Source organism: Pogoniulus pusillus, chromosome 28, assembly GCF_015220805.1.
Source record: "Pogoniulus pusillus isolate bPogPus1 chromosome 28, bPogPus1.pri, whole genome shotgun sequence".
NCBI classification, from domain to species: Eukaryota; Metazoa; Chordata; class Aves; order Piciformes; family Lybiidae; genus Pogoniulus; species Pogoniulus pusillus.
The window spans coordinates 9128592-9155250 of record NC_087291.1 but is presented as its reverse complement, the minus strand read 5'-3'; the positions used below and the strand labels follow the sequence as shown (position 1 = coordinate 9155250).

The following is a 26659-nucleotide window of genomic DNA, read 5'->3' as shown; positions in this document are numbered from 1 at the left end:
TCCTGTTTACCTGTGCTAAAAACTCACTGGACACCAGGGTGAAAAGCAAGTGTGCATACTTAGAGGGACAAACGTTTGGATGATTTAGTTGTGTAGGGATTTATTAGTGTGTGCCTATAAGAAATAAAGGTAGTAACTGCAGTTAGAAGCAAGCTTTCAGGAAAAGTGGTGTCTCTGCAACTTGTAATTATGTTGAAAAGAAGTGGTGGTAACTTGGCAGTTACAGTTGTTATTAGAAATCTTTTTAAAGAGATTTGTCCTACTGTTGCTAGGATTTCCATGGCAACAGGCTGCTGAGAAAGTGGTTTGTGGGTGGGAAAGATGGTACTTTGCACTCGGAAAGTTGAGGCGGCATAAGAAGTAGCGTTCTCAAAACTTGTTCAACGCTTTAAAATTTGCTATTTTTCCCTAATTTCAGTGTCTCAAGCTTCTCAGTGAATCACCTGAGGGCACACCCTTTCACACATCAGCATGGTGTCCAGATCTGTTTTAAAATTATGTCCTTGAAGCAATTCAATGCTGTTAACAAATCTATTATTCATATGGGGTGCTCTTTAAAAGAAGTGTAAGTTTATAGTAAAGTGCTTCATCCTGAATTATTTTGATACTCTTGTTCTGCCTTTTCTGAGTTACAGATATACTCTGAATCTGATTTTTAAACAATAGCTTTTCTTTTTTTTTCCCCCACACTTTCTTCATGACACATAGTGTTGAGATACTTCTGTGTACAAAGCTATTTTGAGTGGCCTGAGCAGCCAGCAGCACAGTGCATTTTTAATTTCTATATGTTCTGGTATCCTTTAACTTTTTGCACATCACAGGCATTTTTGGGGTGGCGCATCTGAAGGAAATGGATAAAGATGCTAGAATGTAATTGAAGCTATGCAGATGAGGGTGAAGTTGAGGTGGGGTTTAGTGGAGCATTGGTGCTGTGTAGTTCAGAGGCAGATGGCTTCATATTGCTCTTAATTATCAAAATTAATGTTGGAGAGAGACCCAAACCAATAACAAAGTGCATTGGCTTCTGTAGTAGATAGAAGATTTATTTGACAATGGACTTTAATGGCATTGTAGACTGATATCACGTGTGTTGGCTGAGGAATACTTCAAGTTAATGACTGAAAACATACAGAGTGTTGTGTTCAAATGATGGTGTTTCTGTTTCTCATTGATGATGTGAGTAGCGTTTGTGAAGTGGTGTGGAAAGGGATACCCATTCTGAAGAAGTGTGATCGTGTATGTACTTCTGTAGTCCTTTTGAGGTAGTGTTTTCTAGTCGTGACTGGTACTATAGTAGCATGAAAGAATTGACATAGCATTGTGGTGTTGGTTTTGTTTGGTTTTTAATTGACTCCTCTTAATTTTTAAAAGAGAGAAAATACAGGCTTCTGCCTCAGTGCCAGACACAAGCTTTGCACAAACAAGATCAGATTGGAAACAGAATGAAGAGATAGAAGTTCTCAGAAGAGAGAATGCTAATCTCTTAAAGAGGCAGAAGGAACTAGAACTGGAGAATCATCAGCTGAAACTTGAACTTCAGGTATGTGGAAGTGTGAACACTCCTTGTGAGTGTTTCTGACAATACTTTTGTCTTATGGTTTCATCATAGTGCAATTCAAGTGTGCACTTCAGTTTGGGATAAAGAAGCACTAAGCTGGCTCAGTGAAGGCTTGTCTTGCTCTGATGCAGGGCCATGCTGTCAAAGCTTTGCAGTTCAAAACATTTTGTGTTTAGGGATATCGTCTTTGCCCTTTTTTTCCTTCTTTCACTTGCTTAAGAGGGAAAAAGAGGTAGTGTTAGGCTGAAAATTCCTAAGTGTTGCCAAATCATAGCCACCAGGAAATTCTAGATCTGGTAAATAATGATCAGGAATAGAAATTACTGTTTCTGTAATTGCTTCTTAGTAGAAAAGGTGATTGTTTCTTTCCAGGGGAATTTCTTAACACTATCTCAGAAGTGAGTATGTAGTAGTAGTTACTAATAGGCTTAAAATACTGTGAATGGTTTTAAGTGTGATCCACAGCAGTAATAGGAAGATGTATGTTGTGTGAGTTCAGAAAAACGCTGTGCAAACTTACTTCTACAGATGGGAAAACCTACTTTTGATGCCCCCAGTTCTGAGCTTGCACACAAATGTTTCTTGAGCAGTCAGACTGCTTGTAACTGCCTTTGCTGGTCAGTTACCTCTACCTAGAGCACCTCTATTTCTGCAGATACTAATCTATTATTGCACAGATTCTGCATCCACTGAAGACAGGATGCTTGTGCACTTCTGTGCAAACTAAATTAACAAACAGTAGAATATGTCTGCAACTAAGAAAATAGCACTCAAATGTGAGGAATTCCTAGAAGTATTTTTTTATATATGGTCATATTAAAAAAAACCAAACTGTTTTTACAAGTCCTGTTTGGTATTTTGTGTTGAACTGCAAGTACACTTCTTTAAAGGAAGAGTTTGTAGACAGTCTTCAGTAAGAAAATGCTCTCTGAAAACACTATCTTAGGCACTGATTTGTTTTAGAAGGGTGATTGGTGGTGGATTTTAGGGGTACTTACATTCAAATATGAGCTACTTAAATCCTTGTAGGTTTGGGGTTTGTAGTATGTGTATTTTGCATTTTTTCTCTTGTAAATGTAGCAAATCTTGAAGGCTAACAACGTCTGAAATTTGTCTTTCATTACCTGAGGTGGAGTTGATAAAAGCATCTTTGCGATGTGAGAGTAAGAGCTTTTGAATTTCGGTTGGCCTGGGAGAACTGTGGCCTGATTTGGTGTGTGGACTTCTTTTTAAGTCAAAAATATTCTTTCTAGGAAGGTCAGGATGGTTGTATGTACACTGAGTTCTTGTTTTACAGCACCACTTTGAGGAAACCCTAAGTACTTACATTGGCGTGAGGATGAGAAATTTGGCTGCTAAGGTGAAGATACTGAAAGAAGTTAGGTAAGTATTTTTTCTGCAGTAGTACTACTTGCCATTGACCTGATTCTCTCTTGAAGTCATGCATGCTTTTTCTTTTTTCTGGTTTCTCCAAAGTTTTGTTACTGTTCCTTGAAAATGCAGTGTTGTATATGGAGGAGAGGAGCTCACAATGGTGTTGGAGTTGCCTGCTTTTCAGATTACTTCAGTTCACTTCTGTTCCTTTTACCATAGCTGTGGCAAGAAGAACTTTGATTTTTATCTTCCAGGACAATGCTGATTAGTAAAATGCAGCTAGTTTTTAAATATGGGGACATAGTTCCTTGGGTGTCTGTATTGCTGTGAGAGGTGTATGTCTTTGTGTAGACCAAACTAGACTTCTAGTTTTAGGGTAATTCTAGGAAGAGATCTGCAGTGCGAAGAAGATCTGAAAAGGAAATGACCATCCTCTCCTTTAGGAGAAGGAAACAAAAATAAAATGTTGCTATATATATCTGGGGAGAACTAGTTAAAAGAACCCAAGGAGCCCAGAGAGAAAGTAGCACCAAAGGGAAATTAAGAGCAGGAGAGAGTTTTCATGTGTGACTTTAATACTGGGATATAATGAATGGATTCTTGATCATTCCTCCTTCCTCAGATAATATTCTGCAGTTAAATAAGATAAATTACTGGTGTTGCCTTTTGAAAGAAACTAGACTATTAACGTGGCAGGTGATAATCTGAAAATGGGTGCATTCAAGGTCTGAGTAGCACTGATTTGATTTTATTTTTTAAACTGCTTGAATTCCGGGGTAAAAAAGCCTTGGCAAAATGTTTTTTTTTTCCTCTTTACACGTTAGGCATACAAACAAGAACCATTGTTTTCTGGAGCAGCTCTCAGAAATGATAGGAGTGGTTACAGAGGGATGTCTCCTTGTTCCATCTTCCTTGGAAAGAATGGAAACAATTTGGAAAGAGTACGAGCTGGCTCAAGAGAGGATTCAGTTGTGCAGAGATGTGGTAGGTTGGAATTACTGTTTTGTTTGTTGGTTTGTTTTTTCTCGGGAGCTATTTAACAGTTGTTGTCAGGGTATTTTAGTCTTAAGTGTAGCTGAGTTAGAGTGAGCATTGCGCCATGACGTTGGGATGTTACTTTTTGTTTGTTAAACGAAGACTTTCCGACACCCTTGGGTTTTGTAGAGCAATACAAGGCAGTCAGACAGTGTTAGCTAAAAAGGTTTTGTGCTGTATTAGAATTAGCTTCAGCTGTGCATCTGCTGTGGATGTCTTGAAAGCCTTGTGTTAAAGCAGCATGCTGCTGCGTAGCCTGTGCTCGTAAGCTTAGCTGGCGTCGGGGAGACACGGGGAGAGCGTTGTGAGAATGTGATTGTTCGGAAAGATGGACTTGTGTAGGGGAAAGCTGCCATCTAGTGCAACTGCTCTGCAACCACAGATCCGAAGAATCCTGCGTAGGTGGGTAGACGGGGCTGTGTTGGTAAGGATAGTTGTGTGCTGGGTCTGTGTGTGGCGATGAGCTCTGGAGAAGAGGAAGCTTCCCCAGGCTGTGGCAGTAGTTGTGGTAGAGGCAGGGAAGAGATGGTTTGTGGGAGAACGGCAGCAAATGTGTTGCAGTTAGTTTCAAGTATAGCTTCAAACATTTAGAATGTTAGAATGCTGTTTTACACTGAATTCAAATCTCATGAAATGGTCTAGAAAACAAGCCGTGAGGAGAAGCCTGTTAAGTTCTAGTTTTGTTACTTGTGCAGGGACAAGTACTAAAATATCTGTAGCAGAGAACTGTGGAGTGCTTTGGGTTGGAAAGAACCCTTGAATGGTTTTCTAGTCCAGCTATCCTGGCTGGATGAGATTGCTTAGAGTACAACCTAACACTGAATGTTTCTAGGGTTGGGGCATCTACCAACTGTCTGGGCTAGGTGTTCCACTGTTTCACCACCCTCGTTGAGATACTTACTTTCTTATCTTTAGACTTTAAGTCTAAATCTGCCCTTTTTTGGTTTAAAACCATTGCCTCTGGTCCCGTCTTGCTAAGAAGTCTGTCCCCAGCTTTCCTGTAAGCCCCCTTTAGGTACTCACAGGCTGCAGTCAGGTCTCCGTGGAACATTTTCTTCTCCGCGATGAACAACCCAGACTCTCTTAATCAAAGGATTTCTCCTATGAAGAAAGGTTAAGTGTGTGGCCCTCCTCTGGACCCACTCCCTACAGGTTCATGTCTGTGTTTTGCTGCGGGCTTCAGAGTGAGACACAGTACTCTAGGTCAGGTCTCAGCAGGGTAGAGGGACATAATCACTTCCCTTGACCTGCTGGCTGCATTTCTGATGATGCAGCCCAGAATACCTGTAGCCACCTGGACTGCAAGCGCGCATAGCTAGCTCATGTCCAGCTTTTCATCCAATGCTACCCCAAGTCATTCTACACAGGGCTTTTCTCAGTCTCTTCATTCCCCAGGAGGTTACCCTGAGCCAGATGCAAGACTTTGCATTTAGCCTTGTTGGACTTCATGAGGTTCCTGCACACCCAATTCTCACACTTCAGATCCCTCTGGTATGGCATACTTGTGAATGCTGTAGGCAAAAAAACTTCTGTGTACTAAATACCAGAAGAAATGTTTAAACTTGGTTTAAATGGAAAGGTTAATAAAGAGATGATGTTTCAGTCTTGTATAGAGGGGAGTAACGTACAGAAGAATAGCTAGAGAGTGAGTTACCCAGGAACCAGAGCTGCTTAGGGATTCACATGGTTCAAGTTTTCTTAGGGTGTATCCCTGATTCCAAGTGAGGCAATAGCAGTTGCAGAAGTAGCCAAAAAGTGCAGAAGTGCTTATTAAATCCTTTTTGTGGTGTTTGGTTCATGTTTTTAAGTGCTAAATCAGTATGTTGTGTTAACTTTCTATGGTAAAACTTAGTCTGCTGACTTGTATTGTACATCCCACTAATGTGTGGCTGAATTAAAAGACCTGATCAATTGCTAATTTAAGTTTTAAAGCGATGTATGCTACAGCTTGGGTGTTTTGTTTTTAGATGGAGTTTGTCCATCTTTCAGGTTCCAACCATTGGGTCTCGTTGTGCCTTTTTCTTTTACAGCAAAAGATTTCTACTCTGTCTTCAGTGAATACAGAAACTCCTGATTAAATCAACTTCTAAGTTTTACGGGATAAACTAAACTTGAAATCCCTGAGAACTTGTGTTTGTGTATACATGTTTATACTACAGATATATATTGCTTTTTAGTAGTAAGTGCTTGTTCTGCTGTTCTTTGGCTTCATGTGAAACTGGTATTAATACCATGACTAACTTTCTGGTTTTTGAGTTGTACTAGTTGCCATCTACAATAGACATTCTAAAAGTTAGTTATTTATTTCTTCTTCCTGGGATGGGGAAAGGATTAATACTTTTTATTACTTTCCACATGGTGTATGTAGCATTTGAGTCTGAGTTGGTGACTTGCTTTTGCTTCTTTATAGGATGAAAGAGATACATTAATTACCAAGAGAGATGAGGTGCAGCAGAACTTGTATTCAGCAGTGGAAGAATTAATTGCAGAAGTGGATCGGCTGCCCCTGTCTGAGCGCTCAAGAATGTTACAGGTAAGGAGGTTGCTTTTATCTGTCTTTATTCTGGAACACTGAGAACCTGTGGAGGATGTTTCTTAAGTGTTAACTATTCTGTTGTTTGAGACCTTGACTAGTGATACGTGAACTTAGCACTTCTGATTCAGGTTGTACACTGAACACCTCTAGTTCTCAGTGTTATTTGTGATCCAGATCTCTTGTGTGCTGTGTTTCTAGATGAAAATTACTGTCTAGATACTCTATTTGAGCAGCAAGTTTTCTCTTATGGTAATGCGCTTAGTGGCTAACAAGACTTTATGAAGCACAGAGTATTTAGTTAAGTGCAGGTATTAATGAGAGAACCTACAGTTAGAAAGCCGGTGTGGTTAGTTGTAGCACTGGATTTTGTGGTTGGATTATAAGCTTTCCTAGTCTTTTCTGTTATGGTGGTTATGTAGTTTGAACTAGTGGACCAAAGTGTAAAATGTCCAAAGCATTTCTGTTTTTTTAAGGTGAGAGGCAAAACACTGCAGAAGCAGCTGTTTGTATACCAAAAGACTTCCTTCCAGTCAGCTCAACAACAGAAGGTGGGGAGGTAGATGGGGAGATAGGCTTTCAAGAAGCAGTAAAAGCTTTTGAAGAGGACTTTACCAAGAGAAACATGAAGTTGGTGTATCTGGCCATTGCTGTTAGAAGTTACTTATTTTAAACTTTAACTTGCTTTTGTTTTTACTACGGAAGGATGTGTGGAAAGGGGAAAAGATGGATATTAGTTTGACAGTTTGACTGTGCATGTTCCTGAGATGTATTCTGAAACACATGTATGAGATAGGGTTCTTAGTAAAATTCACCATGATTACAGGCTACGTGTAATTTCTATAAGGTTGGAGCAGCATTAATAAATAGAAGCATTCAAATGCTGATGGAGTTACTTATTCCCTTTGTAACAAATTATTTTTTAGATGCATTAAAAAAAGTGTTTTGATAAAGTTATTTTTTCGGTTCTAGTCTGATACACAGTTTGGTGTTTTAATTAAAATAAATAGTGGATGGGTAGGATTTCATGGCTTCTGTCACTGAAGGCCCCATGTGGCTTCTGCTTCAAAGAGAGGAAAATTTGTCTTAGGGATTTTCTGTTTTGTAGTGGGGTTTTGGGTTTCATGTCTGTGTTTGCTTAGGGTTTTTACTTTATTAAAAAAAAATATTTTCATTTGTTTAAGGGGTTATGCTGTGCTAATCCACTAGGTGGTGGGCATTAAGCATCTTCCAGATAGTTGTACTGTACTGAAATGTTAGTAGTTGTAAATATTGGAATACTAAAATGCTGTTAGGTGTGTTAAATTATTTTTGTGTGTTAGATTAATAGTCTTGATGATCCATTCTCTGTTGTATTGGGAGCTAGAGGATCAAAATAGTTTTCTCAAGTAGGGAAACAGAAAAGTTTTTTACCAAAGATGGTTGCGAACCTTGGTTGCTGTTAGATTTGAAGAGGTCATACTGTGCTGAGCTAGAGAAACAAGTAGCTTTTCATAGTGGCTCACAGAAGAACCGGAACTCGGAAGCTAATGACCTTCTGATTGAGGCTGTGTACTGTGAATCTGTCTTCTGCATCATGCATCTCTTCTGACTTAAGTTTTGTACCTCTCAGCGAGAACTCAAAAAAAAATTAGACAGCTCCAACCACAGCTGGTCCTGCCGTCTAGGATCAAAAATCCCTCAAACCAGTTGGTGAGATCCCTGCTTCCCAGATGATAATTCTGCAGTGGTTAAGAGGAAGGCTGAGAGTGCTTTAGAGGAATTTGTGTATACCCACAAGCTAGAATGTGAGCTGAACTTGCATTCAGTCAGTCATTCCGTTAGCTGTCTGTGAGAAAGTTGTTTCCTCTGCCCCATGGATAGTGTGCAGTAGCAAAGAAGATGGAGAGTGGTCTGGCAATGAATTGTGCCAGCTCCCTTAGTATTCATGGGTGCATGTCATCACAACCCATGGATGTCCAGATTACTCAACTGTTCCTTAACCTAGTCCTCATCAACCAGGGAAGGCTACTTTGTCATGCTTTCCTCTGGTGTCTCAGGTGTCAGGGGCTCCTGAGGACAGTCTCCAGCAGTATAGTCTGAGACAAAGAAGGCTACTTTTTTTTGTATCCTCTGTCACCAGGGCATCCACCTCATTCAGAAGTGGTGCTACATTGCCTCATGTTAGTTTTTCCTGCAATGTATTTGAAGGAGTCCTTTTTGTGTTTATAGTAAAAAAATAAATGAGAATAAAGAGGCCGTAACTTCCAGAATTCTTTCATTGAGGACAGCCTGATGGCATGACTGAGACTATTTTTTTTTTTTAATGAACAGAGTGTGACAATGGGTATGAAACTGCTACTGAACCCTTTTCAGTACTGTTGCTGACACCTGGCTGCTGTTAAGTGGGCTGATTCTTTCTCTCCTTCAAGCTGTTCCTTTTGAACCTGGCTTCTCCATGCCATCTATCCAGGTGTGTGCTTGTGTTTTAAAATCCCACTGTTTTTGTTTGATTCACTTGATACACAGGAACTGTCTCCTTCTCTGGAGATGATGGCTGGTCAAGGTTCTGAAGTAGATGACTCTGTAGAGGCATTTCAGCAGTTCTTTGAATGGAAGAGTGTCAAAATGAATAAATTAATCCATGTCAGAAATAATACGGACACAGCTCTGCAGATACTTGCTGACTGGTTTGGGGGAAACTTAAAGGTAAGGTGAGGAGTCAGTCTTTCCTGTTCGTGAAAAATACAAACTAGGACAGTAAGCTTGTGAAGAGCAGGCATTAGTAGACATAACCTCATGTGGCAGTGTTGTATATGAGCAGAGGCACTAAATGACAGTGTCTGGGTACAGAGAGAAAGGGAATGTGTGGAGGAATGAAATGTTAATTTATTTTTAGTGCACCTTTGTGGTAAACCAGAGTTTATTCTTCCTTATGAAAGGACATCTTTTGTATTGAGCAGTACATAATTTTATGCTAAGAATGTTTACAAATACAGTGATAGTTCTTTATGTATAAAATGTGATAAAAATACATAAGTATTTTATAAAATCTTTTGTATGGTTGTTTTCTATCACTTCATTCTGGGATGGCAGTGCTTTAACTAGCTCTTTGGACTGGCTTTTGGCTGGTAAGACTTAAGGTTTTAGATGATTCTAAATACTACTGAAAGGTATTGAAAGGTTGCTGCAAGGAAGCAGCCAATCTGACTTGCTATGCTTCAGGTGCAGATTGCAAACCAAATGTAGAGTAGTGTTTTCCCCCCCTGTCATTGAACTTCTGAGTGTGGAAAATTTATGTGGATAAATTGTCCACTACCTTTTGCTCATCTTGCAGTATTTTGTGCAGTACTATTCTGATGCAGTGTCTCTCAGACTGAGTTGTAAGAGGTTTGGAGCATGGAAGTTGAGTGGGTGTTACTTTGCTTAAAAGGATGTGAATTGTGAGTTAACCATCCCCTGAGTTCTGCTTGTGAAAAAATAAAATAAGCAAACAAAACCCCCACGAGAAACAAAAGCAAAAAAACCCCCAACCAACCAAACCCAAAAATGTCACAAAGTGGGGAGGTAACTTTGTGGCTTTTCCGTGTCTGTGCTGAATCGCTATGCTCTTTCTCAGGTTTGGATTTATGATTTTCCTGGGAAGACTGTAAGATGTTCTCCCTCTATTCCACACAGTCCACAAAGCTTGTGCTCTTTCATAGTGAATAGTTGTTCTGCCCTTGCATTTGATTCTAGTCAGAGCATTTGCTGTGGCCAGGTGATATTATGGAAAAGTGTTCCTTGACCTGGTGATAAACGCTGTTCGGCAGCAGTATGGACTTGTGCATGTCATGTGCAGTGTAATGTTAATGCATATAATTACTTGCAGATGTTTGCAATCATGTCATTCATTAGAGGGGGTAAACAAACCTGTGGGCGGCTTTCAGTGGTTGCTTCAGGGTGGTTCAGCATGTGTGAAAGAGACTGAAGTTTGTTAGTGATGAACTTCTGGTTGCCTGTTTGAGGTCTGAGCTCTTGTGCAAATGGATGAGAGCCATGAAAAGTATACACTTCCTGCATGGGCTGATAAAGCATTGGTAGGTAGAGCAAGGAATAAATTTCCAACTATTCATCTTAATAGTTTCAGCTTTTGGTATACAATTATTCTGTTACATTTTACCTTCTAGCTCCTTTTAAATAAACGTGAGCAGTTGTGTAGAGGAAATGCTTCTGTCAAGTGTTTCACCTTTACTTATTCTATATAGATTTGCCTCTTCTCTTTGGGTACAAATTAATCTTGTATAAAATCAGTCAGAATCTCCAGGAGGAAATTGGTCTGTGGCGGAGAGTGAAATTTGGAGAGCTTTCCGATATGCAAGCTCTGAAGCTTTGGGGAGCAGGTTACTGTTTGAATTTCTGCTGCTGAGAGTTTTTCTTTTCAGTTCATTTAGGATTGAGGCTATGAAATGTATTCCTCTAAAGATTCTGAAAATGCCAGCTTGGTAGCTAAAAAATGAATGAGATGGAGGTCACAGGTTTCTGTTATAACTGTGTATCTTGTATGTTAAATACAGGACCATAGCTTGATTTCTAACTCTGCTTGCCAGTTGGATACCTCTTCTTCTACAGATGGGAGCAACAAAACTTAGCTGAAAATCCCATTCAGTATATTTATAAGCTAATTGCTGATATGTCTCTGGCATGTCCTATATCGTTGATTGCAAAGCTAAGTTATTTTTGACTTCTGTATACCATGTAGGATTTTCTGGTGAATTTAAATGTATTTCATGCTTGATTAACTGTGAAATAGATCACAAGATATGTCTTTATCTCAGATGGTACTATATAGGAATGGAAAGATCACTCAGTTGTGAAACTACCATACTAAACATCTTGTGTATCCCTGTGGGGGCAGCATGTATGTTGATTTTTGACATTAGACTTCATAGGAGAAGGATTTGGTATTCTTCTGTTGTTTGTTTTTAGTATTTTTTTTCACTGAAATGGAGAAAGTAAAATCTGACCAAGGCAAGAATCATCTTCCTTCTTGCTTGGAGAATCTTAACTCTGTTAGTTCAAGAAGTCACTACATCACTCAAAAGTGAGGCAGTTAAAGGTGAAATCTGACTCAAGTCCTGATTAGATTTCCAGTAGTGCTCTTTGTATTTCTTACTTGATTTGCTGCCTGCTTGCTAAATTCTTGTTTTCAATTGCAAGGCTGATTATTACTGAATTGTTTCTTTCCCCTTTTGGAAGTGTTTTGACATGATGTCAGAAGCATCTTCAGATTTGGAGGAAGGGATTGGCAATGCAGATGAAATTCTCAAAAAGGTTGAGTTGGCTATTTGTGAAGAACTGGATAATGACTTAAATGTAAGTTCTAATCATACCTACTGTGCCATAACTCGTTTGTGTTTTATACGTCTTTTATTTCAGTTTAAAGCTTTGCTTAATGTATCAGATGAGTTTATTTGCTACAAGTCAGCCTCTTTTTTTTTTCCATGGAGATGTGATGGAAAGCCACTCAGGGTGCTCCACATAGAGAATAGACTGTGTTTTGCTGGCAGCTGTCAGGGGCTAGCTTTGGCCTACAGTAACATAGCTGCATGTATGACTGGCCTAAGCAGTACTGGAAAAACTGGTTCTTTATGTGCAAAGAAGCTTTCTTTAAGGTGGCCTGAGTTTTTGTTGGCTGTGTTGAAAATACAGGTGATCAGAAATGAGCTCATATGGAAATGCCTCTCCATGTGAATGTGTATGGATAAATTTACTTTCTCTGGTCTTCAGAAAATGAACAGTTCTTCTTCAGTTAAATTTTGTATGAGGCAAATGTTATTGCCTTATTGATAGGATTTTCCTGTGCCAGAGAATGGTCATGTCAGCAAAAGCTGATCCTATGCTTTGTAGCATCATACTAACAACAATCCAGTAATTAGTCTGTTTGTGACTTTCGTGTGTGATAGAAGCAGTGACTGTCATTGAGAAGAACAGTTGCCTGCTTTAATACTTCCTACCTCTTGAACTGTGCTGTCTTTAAAACTCATTTGACAGCATGTAGAATATGAGATTGGACTTTTGCATAGACAGATTGGTTTCACTGTGTTGAAGCTGTTGGGTTACCTGTTAGCCTTGCTGACTTGCCTTCTAGAATCTCTTTGTGAAGAGATGAAAACTCTGATGAATTTTCCATTTAGAGTGGAATTTCTCAGTGAAGGTTTTACATCTTAAACATTGGTGTGTATGAATGAAGAATTAGCTCAGTCTTTAATCTCAGTCTGTGTAATTCCATCTAGAAGCAGGATGAAGCAGAGAAGAGAATAATCATGAGTGCTTGCATTCAACTTCTGCATAAAGTTCAGCAAGAGCAAAGTATGATCACTGTGATACAGCAGAGATACTCATCTGGTGTTGAGGTGAGTTTATGCTTTACTTATTGCTGTCACACTGATCTGTACAAGTATGACATAACCTCTTAACAAGAAATACCCTCTGGTTGTTTTATAAGGACGTTCTGGGAGTATGTTGGTGATGAGAGATTGACTTGAGAATTAGAGTTGTGCATTACCTCAGCCAATGCTACGTTCAGTTTAAAGCAGTGGAAGCTGCACTCTCTAGATTGATTACAAATGAGTAGTAACTAACCTGAGGGGATGGAACTGTGAGTAGAAGGTTGGTTTTGCAGGAGGTTGTTAATGTTGTTAGAACAAAACACAAATAATCCCCTTTTGTGTAGTGGAAGATTGTGCGAGCTTAATTGAGACAGACTTCAGGCTGTTTCTGTCCTGCATTGGACTAAAGCAAATAAAACTGGAATGCTGGAACATGTTCTCATTTTTATCTTTTTTTTCTTTTTCCTCCTAGTTCAAAAAGCATTGTGAGGAATGGCTGAATAGAAGACCCAACATTAACATCTTGCTCTCAGTTAAGAAAACGGTGAAAAGCTTAAAGGCCCAGTTAAGGTGCAAGCTGGTTGAAAAGAACAACTTTGAGGAAGTATGAAAATATTTTCCTATGGAAGCAGTACAGTGTTGGTGTTTTTTGCCTGTTGTCTTTTTAAATTGGCTTAGAAGCAATGTTGTCTATGCCCAGTAAGTGATGACTACATAGAACAGCTTGTTTTCTGACCTGAACTTTGCCTTTCACTGTGGAAGTTTTACAGGGCTCTGAGACCGAGCCTGAATGGCTTAAAACATAAAATGGAAAAAATCAGTACAGAGTCACTTTCAGCCCTCAGCCATGGCACTGTGCTTTTAACATTCCTCTGGTGACAGTTGCTGTTCACATGTACAGTTTTGTCTAGTGTTTTTTACTGTGCTGGTTGTATGAGTTGAGTTGTCACTTATCAGAAATGCATTTACCTCCTCTTTGGGCACAGAAGTAATCTGTTCTAGTTTTCAGGGTTCCCCACTATGCCACGTCAGAGTGCAAAGCCTTTTAAGTATTACCTCATCTTCAGTGCTGTTTTTATGATTGCATATTAATTACTCTAATGCTTAAAGGAAAAACAACAAAAAAAACCTTTATTATGTCTCTCTGTAAGCATTATAAAGGGGCAGTAAACTTCCAAGAGGGATTTTAAAAGGAGACATTCTAATGAAACCCACTGGGAAAAGGATTTGTGATGAAAAAGGCAACATGAGGAGAGTTCCTGCTTAGGAGCTAAAGTGAATAGATTGTGGAACCTAGCATTGCTGGTAGATCAGTGATGTTAGTGTTAGAATTGTATGTGGTTAGCTACTGGGAAAAAAAAATAACAAAAATAACAAACCTCTTTGACTTCTGAAAGCATCAGGAAAAGGGCTGGAATATTTAGTCTGTCATATTAACAATGGGAACACCTTTCTGAGTGATAAATTGTTAAGAGCTCCTCTTGAGTTTCCAGAGAGGAGACTGAGTGAAAGAGGCATTTGAGAACAGCTTCAACTCCAGAACTGATACGGGGGTTGTGTGTTAGTCTAGATACAGTAGGCTACTTGGTGAAATAGTAGAATGAGAATCACACACTAACTTTTGTATGCCTAATGCAGTCTGATGACTACAGTGCATTTGAAATGACAAGGATTAAAGAGGAAATTGCTGATCTGCGAGATAGGGTTCTTCAGGAAATATCCAAGGAGCAAGAAGAATATGTAAGTGTTGATCTGCTGTGGTAACTAAAACATCTGTGTGTCACATCTGCATTTCATTTGCTTTAATGTGTTATTTTTGTGGTGCTGAATGTTAGCATGGCTCTTTTTTGGTGAAACTGATGTGAGAAGGGAGGGAGGCTGATCAGTTTCATGTCTATTTGAACACAGTTTCCTAAAGCCTTCTTTCCGTTTCACCTCCCCATAGATGGGTAAAGTTCTCAACCAGAAGAGCTTGTGTTGTTTTGATTTATTTCTCTTTAGTGTGTGTGTATTTTGAAAAAAGCAAATGACAGTGTTACCTTGATTTGATGTTGGAGCTACAGCTGTGGTCAGTGTAGGTTTGACTGTCCTGGGTATACATTGCTAAATTCAGTGTATATCTGTATATATTGGAAGCCACTCACCTGACAATATGGGGCCTTGTTTCATTTGCTTAGGAGAAGCTTACTGTTTTGGCACAGAAATGGTTTCCTGAGTTACCACTTCTTTATCCAGAAGCAGGAATACTGAACTATATGGTAAGAAGAGATGATGTTTGAATACCCTGTCAGTTAGTGTTTCAGGCGCTGTAAAGGCTCTGCACCAGCAATGCTCTGACAGTCTTTGTTTGGGGGACATATATCCTGAGTGGTGTTTGTTGTGGGCATTCTCCTTCTCCCTCTCTTCTCAATGTTCAGAGAATGCATTTATGTTCCCCAGGGCTCAGTATTTGGGCCAGTTGTCATCAGTATCTTTGTGAATGATCTGGATAAGGAGAGATAGGATGTATCTTCAGTGAGTTTGTGATGACACCAAGTTAGGCAGGAGTTGTTGATCTCCTTAAGGATGGGGAGGCTCTACAGAGGGATCTAGGAAGACTGAACTGATGGATCAAGGCCAGTGGTGTGAGATTAAACAGAGATAAAATATCATGTTTTGCATTTGGATCTCAGCAATTCCATGCAGCACTACAAGCTTGGGGAAGAGTTGTTGGGAAGCTACCTGGTGAGAATGAACCCTGGGGTGTTGGTCTGCAGTCAGCTGAAAATGAACAAGCAGTGTGCCCAGGTGGCCAAGAAGCCAAATAGTACCCTGCTTATATTAGTTATAGTGTGCAAAGCAGGACTGGAGAATTGATTGTATCTTTCTACGTGGCACTGCTGAGGCTGCAACTCATATACTGTTGTTCTGTTTTGGGGCTCTCACTACAAGGAGGACTTTGAGGTGCTGGAGTGTGCCTAACAATGGATAAGGGAGCTGGTAAAGGCTCTAGAGCACAGGTTTTATGAGGGGTGGTTATATGGGATTGTTTATCCTGGAGAAAAAAAGGCTGAGGGGAGACTTCTTTGCCCTCTCCAACTACCCAGAGGGACCTCCTTTTGGGTGCAGGTACCACCTGTAACAAGGTGGATGTTGGTCTCTTCTCCCAAGTAACAAGCAATGGGGAAATAAAAAATGGCCTCAAGATGCACCAGGAAGGTTTAGGCTGTATGACAGGAAAAATGTCTTCAGTGAAGGAGTTGTAAAGCATTGGAAAGGCGTTGTCCAGGGAAGTGGTGAAGTCACTGTCATTGGAAGTATTTAAAAGACATACAGATGTGGTACTAAGGGAGATGGTTTAGTGGTGGACTTGGCAGTGCTGGGTTAACAGTTGCAATACATGATCTTAAAGGTGTATTCCTACCAAAAAGATGATGATTCTGTGATTTCAGTAGCTGCCTCATTGCAGCCAGCCCCTTGGTAACAGATGCTGTAGGTTTTTTATGTGTCCCTACTGGTATTGTGCTTTAAGTTGATTGAGAGAGAGGAGAGGTAGTTGAAGCCCCTGAATCTCACCAGATGTTAAATCCGTGTGCTTACTCTGGGTATCTCTGTGTGCACATGCTGCAGAACTCTGGTGGACTTCTGACATGCAGCCTGGAGCGAGAGCTTTTGGATGCTGAGCCTGTGGAGGAACTGAGCACGAAGAGACTTTTAGTGTGTTCAGGAATTCGGGGTCAGAAAGTTCTTCTAAAGGTAATGTTGGCAGTGGCTTTGAGTTAGCACTGCAGGTGAGGTCTGGCCTTTGCAAAGTGCAGGTTGTGAATAAACTCTGCTCTTCCTTTCCTATCCCTGTGTTTAACAGCCCTTTTCTGATGGCAGCTATTTTTGCTGGGTTGTGTAGAACACACAGCATTGCTTTCCTTCTTGATTGTTTTGATGTAACTGACTGTCTTTTCACTTCTTTTGGGGAGTGCTGTGGTGAACAGTGCTTCTCTACTGTCTGTTCTTTCTGGTACCCGGTGGACCTGTTCTCATGTTCACTACTGCTGCCTCTTTTTGCTGATGAATTTCACTGAGAAATGGAGAAACTGCTGCTTTTTATTTGTGCTGCTTCTGTACCACTCTGCTAGCAACTGGGAAGCCAAGGGCTGTAGTGTTATGAGAACCATAGATCTACATATTCTTCTTGCCTTTGACTTGGCTTATTTAAATCTCAGAATAGAGACACACTCCTGATCTTGTTTTTACAGATGGATAATAAGAATGTATGGGATGAGTCTATGGCTTTCAGGATGGAGTTTTGTGTGAAGTAGAAGTTGTTACTTGCTGGCATCTAACAATATGCATTTCTTTAAGCAGAATTGAATGCAATAATATTGCAGGTATTGGGAGTAGTAACTTGAGTTTGTGTTTTGTTTTTGAGGGTTACTTTGTAGATGTAAGCTCAGAAGCGGAAGTGATTGAAAGAGTTGCCAAGTATCACAGAGCCTGGAATCAGCAGAAGGAGAAGTCTGGATTACTGCAACTGTTGTTTGTTCTTTTCTGCAAGGCAAGATTCAAATTAATGATTGTCTGGTTTAAGCTGAAAAACTTGTAGTTGGACCTTAAAACTTAAAACATGTTGAGTGGGAGCACTGAGTCAGAAAAGTAGTTGTTTTCTGAGTTTAGAGAAACTGTCAACTTAGTAATGATCATGAATTGATCTTTTGATTGGACAGGGCTGGGTGATAGTTTGGACTGGATGGTCGTGGAGGTCTCTTCCAACCTGATTGATTCTATGATTCTGTTGCACATCTAGTGAGTGTTAAACTTCCCAATATTCCTGATATTTTAAACAATCTACTTGTCCTTTTCTTCTTTTTGTTAAAGTCTGATCCCTTGGTGTACTTAATGGTCCCATACTATCCAGGAGCAAGTCTGAAAGCTTTACAGGCTGGTGCACCTTTAAGCTTAGAAGTAAGTATAAGTGTTTACAATATCAGCTTTTATTTTGTATGTTTCTACACTGAGCTCTTGGGTGTTTTGTTGTCTCTTACAATGCTGATTGTGTTTTACTATTGTACTCCCTTTGGTGGGTGACAGTGATAAAGTAAGTTGCACAGGATAGCTTGACTGGTATTCTTAGCATTTTGTCATGCAGTAGTTTGTAATTTTCTAGAAGATTTTGCTTGGATACCCTTTTTTTCTTGTGTGGAAAGGAATGCCTCGGCTCTATTTCAAGTATATTTTAAAAGTGCTGGGGTTGAGGCATTTCTGTTTTGAGGTTTTACAAAAATCTTGTGTGTAAGTTGGATCTCTTTTCTCCTCCCCATCATTCATCCCTCTCCTTTTCCTTTCCATCCTCCCCACACAATGTGTGTATGCACTTTGGGTAGTCCTCCCTTCTCCAAGAATCTGTAGCTAGAAGCCAACAAAGTCTTCTTTCTGGTTCTGTTTCCTAACTAGAATCTATCTGTAAAGCTCAAACTTGCATGGTTTAGCGTTTTGAGTTGGTGGGGGTGTTGTGTTTGTTTGTTTAGTGTTGCTTTGGTTTTGTTTGTTAGTTGCTTGGATTTTTTGGGTGTATTTGTGTTGTTCTCCCTGCGTATCTTTTCAGGTTTGTTATTTGTCAGTTGGTGACTGCATATTTTTTTTCACTCTTGGCTGCTGTGCCAGTTGTCATAATAATTTTGCTGGGAGTTAATCCAAATTTTGTGGAATGGGATTACAGAATCTGTGTGAACTTTGAATATTTACAACCATTTAAACCCAAAGTTTTAGTTCTAAAGAGGAACTGACTTGATACTGTGCTTTTTTTCCCCATACCAATCTTTGTAATAAATACCCTAATTAAATCACTATTAGGAGGCATTAAAAGTCATGAAAGGAGTGGCCCAAGGTCTACAGGCATTGCATGGAGCTGATATAGTACATGGATCTCTGCATGGAAATAATGTTTTTGCTGTAAATCGTGAACAAGGAGTTGTTGGCGACTTCGATTTCACCAAATCAGAGGTAAAAAAAATTCTCTAGTGACTTTTAGTGAGTGTTATATATAAAGATAGACAACTGTTTGCAGTTCAAAGATTGATTGATAAACACTGTGCTTAATAATGAGGCTCACATTTTGTGTTCTGAATAGGGTTGACTAGTTTGCTTCTAGTTGAAATTTTTCAAGAGGTGAAGAATTGCTGAGTGTGAGCTCTGGGTAAGCGAAACAGTGAAACAAGGTAGAGAAGTTGCAGTAGTTGTTTCTTGATTATTTTGTGTAGTTAATGGTAAGCAGCATCAGCAGAATAAGAACTCACCTTAGAAGAAGGGTTAATCAGGCTCATGTGACTTCTGTGCCTCTGTTGTGGTATTTGGTAAATTAATAGGGTTTTGTGTTGACTACATGCATCTTTATTTAAATGTAAATATAATGAAGTCAGTTTCATTGAGAACCTTTATTTCTGCTTTGGATATACATTGGCTGTACCAAATGTTTGGACAACAAAATGCTTCTGTAGCAAAAAATATCAATTCACAACATGCCAAAGAGATGGTTGAAAAATTGTTGACAGCTGGATTTTCTGAAAGGTTGTGCTCAGTAGAGGTGGTGTTCTTGTGAAATTTGCAAGAGCTGAGGAAGGCTATCTCTGTTTACACCTCCCTGTAGGTATGGGCTGTGCTTCTGAAATGAGCAGCTCATGTATGATAGAGCAGGAAAGTCACACTTGTGATTCACACCTCACATGCAGCTTGTGCCCTCTCCATAGGGTCATCACTTGTGTTCAGTGGTTGTACTTTCTGCAGGATAAGGAATGCCAGAGTGGAGCTGGTAACTGATGTGTTGCTAAGTACTCTTGGCAATCTAGAGATCAGTCTTTTCCAAGCTGGATATAGATAGTGCTGGCTGCTGTCATGGAGGGGCATAGAAACCCAGGATCTATCTTTCATATTGAGAGTAGACAGACCTTAAATATGTTGGCGTGTAGGAGGGAGGAAGCAGCATTTCAGGTAAAGATGAGAAGCATGGAGAATGAAAATAGAAAAGTTATCAGGACTGAAATTAAGAACTAAAGTTCTCCAAAATATCACCCAAGATCTTTTAATATTTGTGATTTTTTTTTCTAATGTGGGAAGTGTTGCAGTCTGTATTCTCTAACACCTTATGAGATTTAATAATTCTACTATGAAGTAACAGCTGTCATCCTATTCTTTCCTTACAGTTACCAATGACAGATATGTGACATTATCTCTCTTTTTCTACATAGTGGGTTTTTTTTTAATCAGTAAAGGAGGATTTTACATTTCAGTCTGAATCAGCACAGAAATGTATGGTAGAGTTGTGTGACATATTAAAAGGCAGAGGGGGGGAAAGGAATCTTCCTCAAAGTAGTATTAGTTGTGCTTGGTATTACTGGTACAGTTTTTCTCCCCTAGGAACAGCGTGCTGCTGCGAACAATATGGTCGTCGGTACCCTGAGCTTAGTTTCTCCTGAATTGAAAATGGGAGAGCCAGCTTCTTCAGCCTCTGACATGTATGCTTATGGCTGCCTTCTGCTCTGGGTATGTTATGGTTTGTGGGAGACTTTCCAGTAATACTGTGGGCCTAGAGCAGGCTTTTAAAGAGCGACAACTTCTGCTTTGAAGTGCTTTGGCAATCTAAGTGTTGGCCTTCTGAGGTGACTGCTGGGTGTGGATAAGTGGGAGCTGTGATTATGTGCAGAAGACCCACTGCATTTTCCTGTAAATTATGCAGTGTAATTTGTATTGTAATAAGAACAGAAACGATGCCTTTGTTCCTCGTGCTATGGATTCGGTTCTTGCTGCATTTCCTATTTGTTTCTTGTGAAACTTTTTTGCTTGATTCTGTTTTTATTTTAATTTTGTTGTTTGTTGGTTGGTCTTTTTTTTTGTGTGACCCTGAGGAATTACCTATATAAGAGGGAAGATGAGGGCAATGATGGGGCTGTCATGTGCTTTGTTACTGGCAATGGTGATTGGTTAGAGATTTTTTTTTCTTTGTTTTAGTATGTGTTTTGATTGTTAGTAGGTTAGGCCAGGGAGGAGAAAGGAATTTACTCTCCTGTCTTAGGTAGTATATTGCACAGCGTCTCCTCCAACTTCTCTTTGCCTTCTTGCACTGTATCACTGCCTCCACAACTCAAGGTGTCAGTGCCATGTGTTCTGAGTGGGAAAACTTGACATGTCCCAGACTTGAAAAGGCACAAGCTAGCCACCCAGTCCTGACGTCTCCGGGCAATAATTTTGTGTGAGCACTTGATACACTGAAGCTGGTTCATTGAGTAGCAGTTGGAGTTCCAGGTACACAGGGGTATTTCTGGGAAACGCTGTCAGTTGTGCTAGCTGCACAGTGATGGCTTCAGTAATCACCGCTGTGCTGTAGCACCTTAAAAACTCTTCTTAACAGAAATGTAAGCTGTGAGTTGTACTTTGAGTCATTTTTTTTAAAGATTATTTATTTTGACCCATGAATGTTTCCTCTGATAATATTTTCTGTGTTTTTTCTATGTAAGTGAACTTGAGCCCCTTGCATGTTTTACCTTGCTGTGAAACTAGGAGAAAAGCCTTTCTTTGACGTTTTCCTGTAACAATCCATTGACTGGTGTTTGCTTTTGTTAATTTAAAGGGAAAACCCCACCAATTTTACCCATTACATATCTTTGCATTTACAGCTTTGTGTTCAAAACCAGGAGCTGGATGTAAAAGAAGATGGAACACCTGAGTTGGATGTGCTTGTCATGGTATGTTAATTGTCAGATGAGGAAAATTGGAATAGTCGTGTTTATAAGAGGTTGATTGTTTTTTCTTTCATTTATATTGAAGTCAAACATTTAATTCCAAGTGCTGAGTTGAAAGTGTCCTTAATTGCCTATTTTGATAATTCTAAATAGCACAAAATGCACAAAACAATCTGACTGTTTTAGAAAGTAAAAGCCACAGGAGTTTTTTTCATATTTATTTCTGGTCTTAAGAGGAGCGATTTCTTCATGGGTAACTATTTGATATCATCAATGTGGTGTTGTGGGCAGTTTTTGAGGATGCATTCTGGATGTGTGCGTGTGTGCATGTGCACTGACCACCAGAGTCAACTGGAAAGCAGTCCCTACTGCCTGCAGTGCACAGGAGCATGCTTGAGGTTTTTACTAAGAAACATTAATAAATATGTTTCAGTGGTGTCTTGGGGAATCTCTTAGACCTGTGGCTGTTAATCCCTGTCCCAGTTCTTGGGGAAAATCTCTTTTAAGTGGCACATCTATAATCAGCTTACTCAGAATTATCTGCATGCCCATCTGCAGGCTCTTGACAGGCTGGTAATTTCCCTTCCATTTTAGTCTTGTGCCCAAAGGAATTGCACACTCGCAACTCATAGAATATTTGTTGTTTTCAGCAAACATGAAATTGCCATGGGAAAACAAGCTTTAAACCTGTGATGATAATGTTGGGTAACTGAGAGAAAGCAGTGTAGAGAGAAGGTCTTGGAGGCATTCAATCAAGCCAGGCTACAGTATTGGATCAGTGTGTTTCAGCATCTGGTTTTGTGTTAGCAAAGAAAAAAAAAAAAGAAACAAAAGGAAATGGAGTAAACCTTGTCCCATAGCAGTCATCATTGTGAAATCATGTTTCAGTTTCCTTAGTGGGAGAGGATAGTGAGAAGGGAATACATGTTGTTGACAGCCATTTGATGGTGTCAGGAAATGCTCAGACTTCTACACTTAGTGTGTAGTTATGGTTCACTCCTGCCCATGTTTGAATTCTTAATTATTTTCTTTTGAGAAGTTAAAATCCTCTATAAATATTTTACGATGCCTTTGTAAGATCAAGTTTTCAGATATCATCTTTTTACCCAGGTTTGAGGTTACTTAGGGAGTGGTTCATTCTTCAGAGTCACTCTGATTAATTAGTGAAAAAGGTTAGAAATTGATTGCCTCTTTCTTCTCTAAGTTTCTGACTGCTCGTGTACATTTGTTTGCATCAAAATGATTCTTCAAGTGCAATGAAGCTAGGTGAGAGGTGCACTGCTTTCTTGTGCTTTGCTGGTTTACTGAGCCTGGTCAGAAGGTTGCTGCCTTGGAGTCTGAACAAGCAAGCCTTCTGACAGAAGCATTCTGTTCCCATTGAGAGTTGGTAATCTGGATGCTCTCCCCTTTTCCAAACCCACTGTGCGCTTTTTTCCTCCCTCACCAGCTGACGCTTATGCATATGTAGAGCAGCTCTGTTTTGTTGCTGGGTGGATGGAGTCTAGCACTGCTAAGCATGTAGGCATGTAATCTGTTCTGATAAATCCAAAGAGCCTGAGTGTGATGAGTTAACAGCAACATAGCTGCTGTTGATTTAGTTTTTTACATTGGTGGTGTTCTTCCTTTCTGACTCTGTGCCCTTATAGAGAGAGAAAGCAATAGGCCAGAAGTTAGAAGATGAAGATGTAGAAGGCAAATGGTACCTGTTGGCCTTTCTACTGAGGAGAAACACAGCTTCAGTATTGCTCTAATAGACAGCAGTTGAGTGAATCAACATTTTAAAATAGTGTAACTACTCATGCTGTGACCTGTGGAATGTGCTGGCACCAGCTTGACAGACCTGATGCAGAATGGTTGCTTTCATTTAGTAGTTGATGAGCAGCACTGTGAATGTCAAGTGCTGCTGACCATTGGGAATGCGATGGTGCAACCTTTGGCCAGAGCTTTGTACTCTAAGCAGTTAAGATGTCTTCTTCAATTAATTGGTTATTACTTGTGATAGAGTTTGTTTTCCTTACTGATGAGAAATCCTTCTTCCTCTGTTTGCAGGATGATAGAGTTAAATCTCTTCTCCTGAAATTGTTGTGCTGTGGCAGACTGAGTGCTGAGCAGGTGCTGAGGGATGATTGCTTCCTGGGAGTTGATATGAATCCAGTTTCACTGTGGCCAGGTGAAGAGCATGGGCCATGTGAAAAGCATGTCTCTGAGAAAACAGGTGAAAATAAAATTGTTTAACTGAGGAGGATGAAGCAAGCCCTACTCAAATAGATAAGGAACTCTCATCAGGTGTTTGATTGAGAATTCTGTTTCTTGTTTGGCTTTTAAGTCATTGTCCTGATCTGAACTCCAAAGAAGTATTTGGGGTTATGAGTGTAGTGTTATTGATTGTGTTTGTAGTTTGTCAGCCTTTGTCTTTGTTGTGTAGGCTTTACACTTGCAGAGAATGAGCTTGATAGATGACAAGAGGTCTTTAAGATGACTCTTTAGATATGTATTTTTGTATCTAGTTTTCTATCCCTTTTCTTGCTGTGATTCTGGATAATGTGTTCCTTTTTGAGATGCTCTCTAAGGTGCTACTTTGCTGCTGGAGACTTCTTGTGGTCACATAGACCAGTTGTTCCTAGAGGAAAAGCCTTGAAGATTTAAAGAACTCTCAGAAAGCCAACAAATAAACTCTGTAAAACCAACCAACAAATCAAAAAACCCAACACCCCTCCCTGCCCCAGAACTGAGCAAAACCAAAACAAAAGCCAGTGCCAGAAAACCAAACCAAACTGAAAACCACAAAAGCCCTACTGTGACAACTGGTGTAGGAGACTGAGAGCACCCTGCATTTCTTAGTCTTTCTGCATTTACAAACTGCAGTTGGCTTTCTAGAGAGCAGATATTCCTCTAGTTACTCCTCTACAGCACTCCTGCCAACCACTATACTGTAAACACACATCTGCAAAACCTGCTGCTGCTTTGTTCAGTGGAAGTGTGTGTATTATCTGTTCCTAAATGTTGTTCCCATTAGCAATAAAGGTGTGCTCTTCACGAGCAGGTTTGTTTGCCTGCTCCACTTTGCTGTTAATGTTACCTTTGAAAGAGTTTTGTCAGTTGTTGTTACAGGAAGTCGTTGCTTATCTTTATGAAGGTTTTCCTTCTTGGAAAGAAGCAGTTCAACACGTGCCGAGTTGCTGTAGCAATATATTTAGCCTCTGGGTGTTGCTGTTGGACAGCACTGTTGACAGATGAGCATTTTGCAGAGGAGTTATCGAAGCTGCTTGTTGTGGGATGAATGTGAAAAGTGATGTGGAGTGGGCATGAAGCAGCAGCAGGGGGAATTAGTCCTTGGGTGCAGTCCGCAGTGGACAGAAGATACCACTTTGGCAGGTCCATCTGCAATATCAGACTTTGTTATCCGTTAAACCTCTCAGTTGTTTTTTGTAGGCTGGCATGTAAGATAGATCATCCAGTTTTTCATTAGAGAAATAAGAACCCTGATCTTTCATGTATATGTAACTGGTGCAAACAAAATCTTTGTTAAAAACCATTCTGAATGTAGAGTTTTGGGCAAGCATTGATAAAATCTTTAATTGCAGAAGAATGGTGCTTAGGTTTTGGTCAATGAAAATAAAGTTTCTCTCTCTAAATACTGATTGCAGTCTTTCACTGTTAATGAAAGCCTACCTTTAAGTCTTCCAAGATCTGTTAAGCTTTTGACATTAACCTGATGTTATTTGTTATGCTGTGTCACGTGGATTGGAATAAATGCTTTGGAATTCATGTCACCTGAAGTATACTTCTTACTCCACCAAACTGCTGACCCTGAGTTTTGGAAACCAGAAGTCTCCATGTATGATTGATGGATGAAAAAATGTCAGTCTCTTCAGAATCTTCTCAGCAGCTGTAAGTAAGAGGATTTTACATGTGGAACCTAGCATGTGAGGTGATTTTTTTTCTGATTTAGTTAAAAACAAATCAAAGAACAAAATCTCCAAGAAACCAACCTGCAGTAGAACTTTGGAGACCTTTTGGTGCAAGGTATGAGTGTCAGGGTATGAGGCAGTCTTTCCATTTGAATTAAATGTAGATGACAACCTTAACATCACCAGTTCTGTTTCTGCCTTTTCTGTGGTACTTTTGTTGTTTTGTCCATCTTTTACTTTTTTTTCCCTTGCTGGTGGTCTTGAAAAAATGGTTTGATTTGGGGTCATGTTGCACAGCTGTCCTGCTAGAGCTGGATAGCCATGGTAATGGACTGGCTGCTATTCATTTCATTTTGAGACAGGGCCTGAGAGAACCGTTGCTGTGCTCTCTCTGTGACCTACCAAGTCCTCCGTGCATTGCCGCTGCTTCTCCTTCTAATTTAACAGCCTACCTGTTCCTTGTCCTTAGTCTGGTAATAAGATAACTCTGTAGCTCTCAAAGGCAGTCTGTGGTGTTAGCAGAACCTGAAAGTCAGAGCTCTGAAGTTCAAGTTTTTGGTAATGTGTTATGTATGCTCTGGTGGATGGAGTTACTGCCTGCTGCCCAATCTTGTGCTGCCAAGGCAGGAGTAGAGTAGACACAGGGACAACTCTCGGAGGAGAATTCAAGAGTTATGTACCCAGTAGGCAGTCCTTTGAGTGTTTTGATCTTTGATGGAAGAATTTGAAGTGGCCATTAGCACACTTGGGGTTTTATGCTGTGTTTGCATGGAGAGTGTTCAGTTGCAAACTGTGCAAGTGCTACCAGCTGAAACACTGAAGAAACATGCAAGAAGCCTTGTGCAGTGTAAAATTGGCAGTGTGTGTAGAGCTAGCAAAACTCAGAGGACTGCTTATGTGCGAGTACCTCCCTTTTCAGTGTACAGAACGAATTTAGCCTTCCTGAGAAGTGAAACCAGGAGAATTAATTTGGGGCAGATAGAGCAAAGATACTTTGGTTGAGTTGCTGTGTTGAGAGCTGGATGGGTGCAGCAAACTAAAATCTTGCTGACTTCTGTGTCAGGATGTTGTGGCTAAAGGGTTAACAAGTGGGCAGGTGGAACCCTATCCCCAATGAAGTTTTTCCTGGGTTACCTTATTTTCTCCCCTTTCTTGCCTATCCTTTATTTAAGGAGACAGGAAGTTCCAGT

The 26659-nt window shown here is 40.0% G+C and overlaps 1 protein-coding gene across 6 annotated transcripts in view; it reads left to right on the top strand.

Moving 5' to 3' along the window:
• The window catches only part of STK31 (serine/threonine kinase 31), a 109096-nt gene that overhangs the window by 6106 nt on the left and 76331 nt on the right, over nt 1-26659 (top strand). For 2 of the 6 annotated variants that reach the window (XM_064166953.1, XM_064166952.1), the window contains 17 exons: nt 1372-1540; nt 2856-2941; nt 3757-3916; nt 6378-6500; nt 9009-9188; nt 11718-11834; nt 12755-12874; nt 13323-13454; nt 14489-14590; nt 15028-15108; nt 16460-16585; nt 17256-17381; nt 17702-17788; nt 18677-18826; nt 20237-20362; nt 21493-21561; nt 23608-25331. In XM_064166953.1, the coding sequence (XP_064023023.1) occupies nt 1372-1540; nt 2856-2941; nt 3757-3916; nt 6378-6500; nt 9009-9188; nt 11718-11834; nt 12755-12874; nt 13323-13454; nt 14489-14590; nt 15028-15108; nt 16460-16585; nt 17256-17381; nt 17702-17788; nt 18677-18826; nt 20237-20362; nt 21493-21561; nt 23608-23793 (2140 nt within the window). In that variant the 3' untranslated portion in view covers nt 23794-25331. Of the gene's footprint in view, nt 1-1371; nt 1541-2855; nt 2942-3756; nt 3917-6377; nt 6501-9008; nt 9189-11717; nt 11835-12754; nt 12875-13322; nt 13455-14488; nt 14591-15027; nt 15109-16459; nt 16586-17255; nt 17382-17701; nt 17789-18676; nt 18827-20236; nt 20363-21492; nt 21562-23607; nt 25332-25510; nt 25652-26659 lie in introns of those variants that run through there. The other 4 variants (XM_064166957.1, XM_064166954.1, XM_064166958.1 and 1 more) reach the window with 4 other exon arrangements.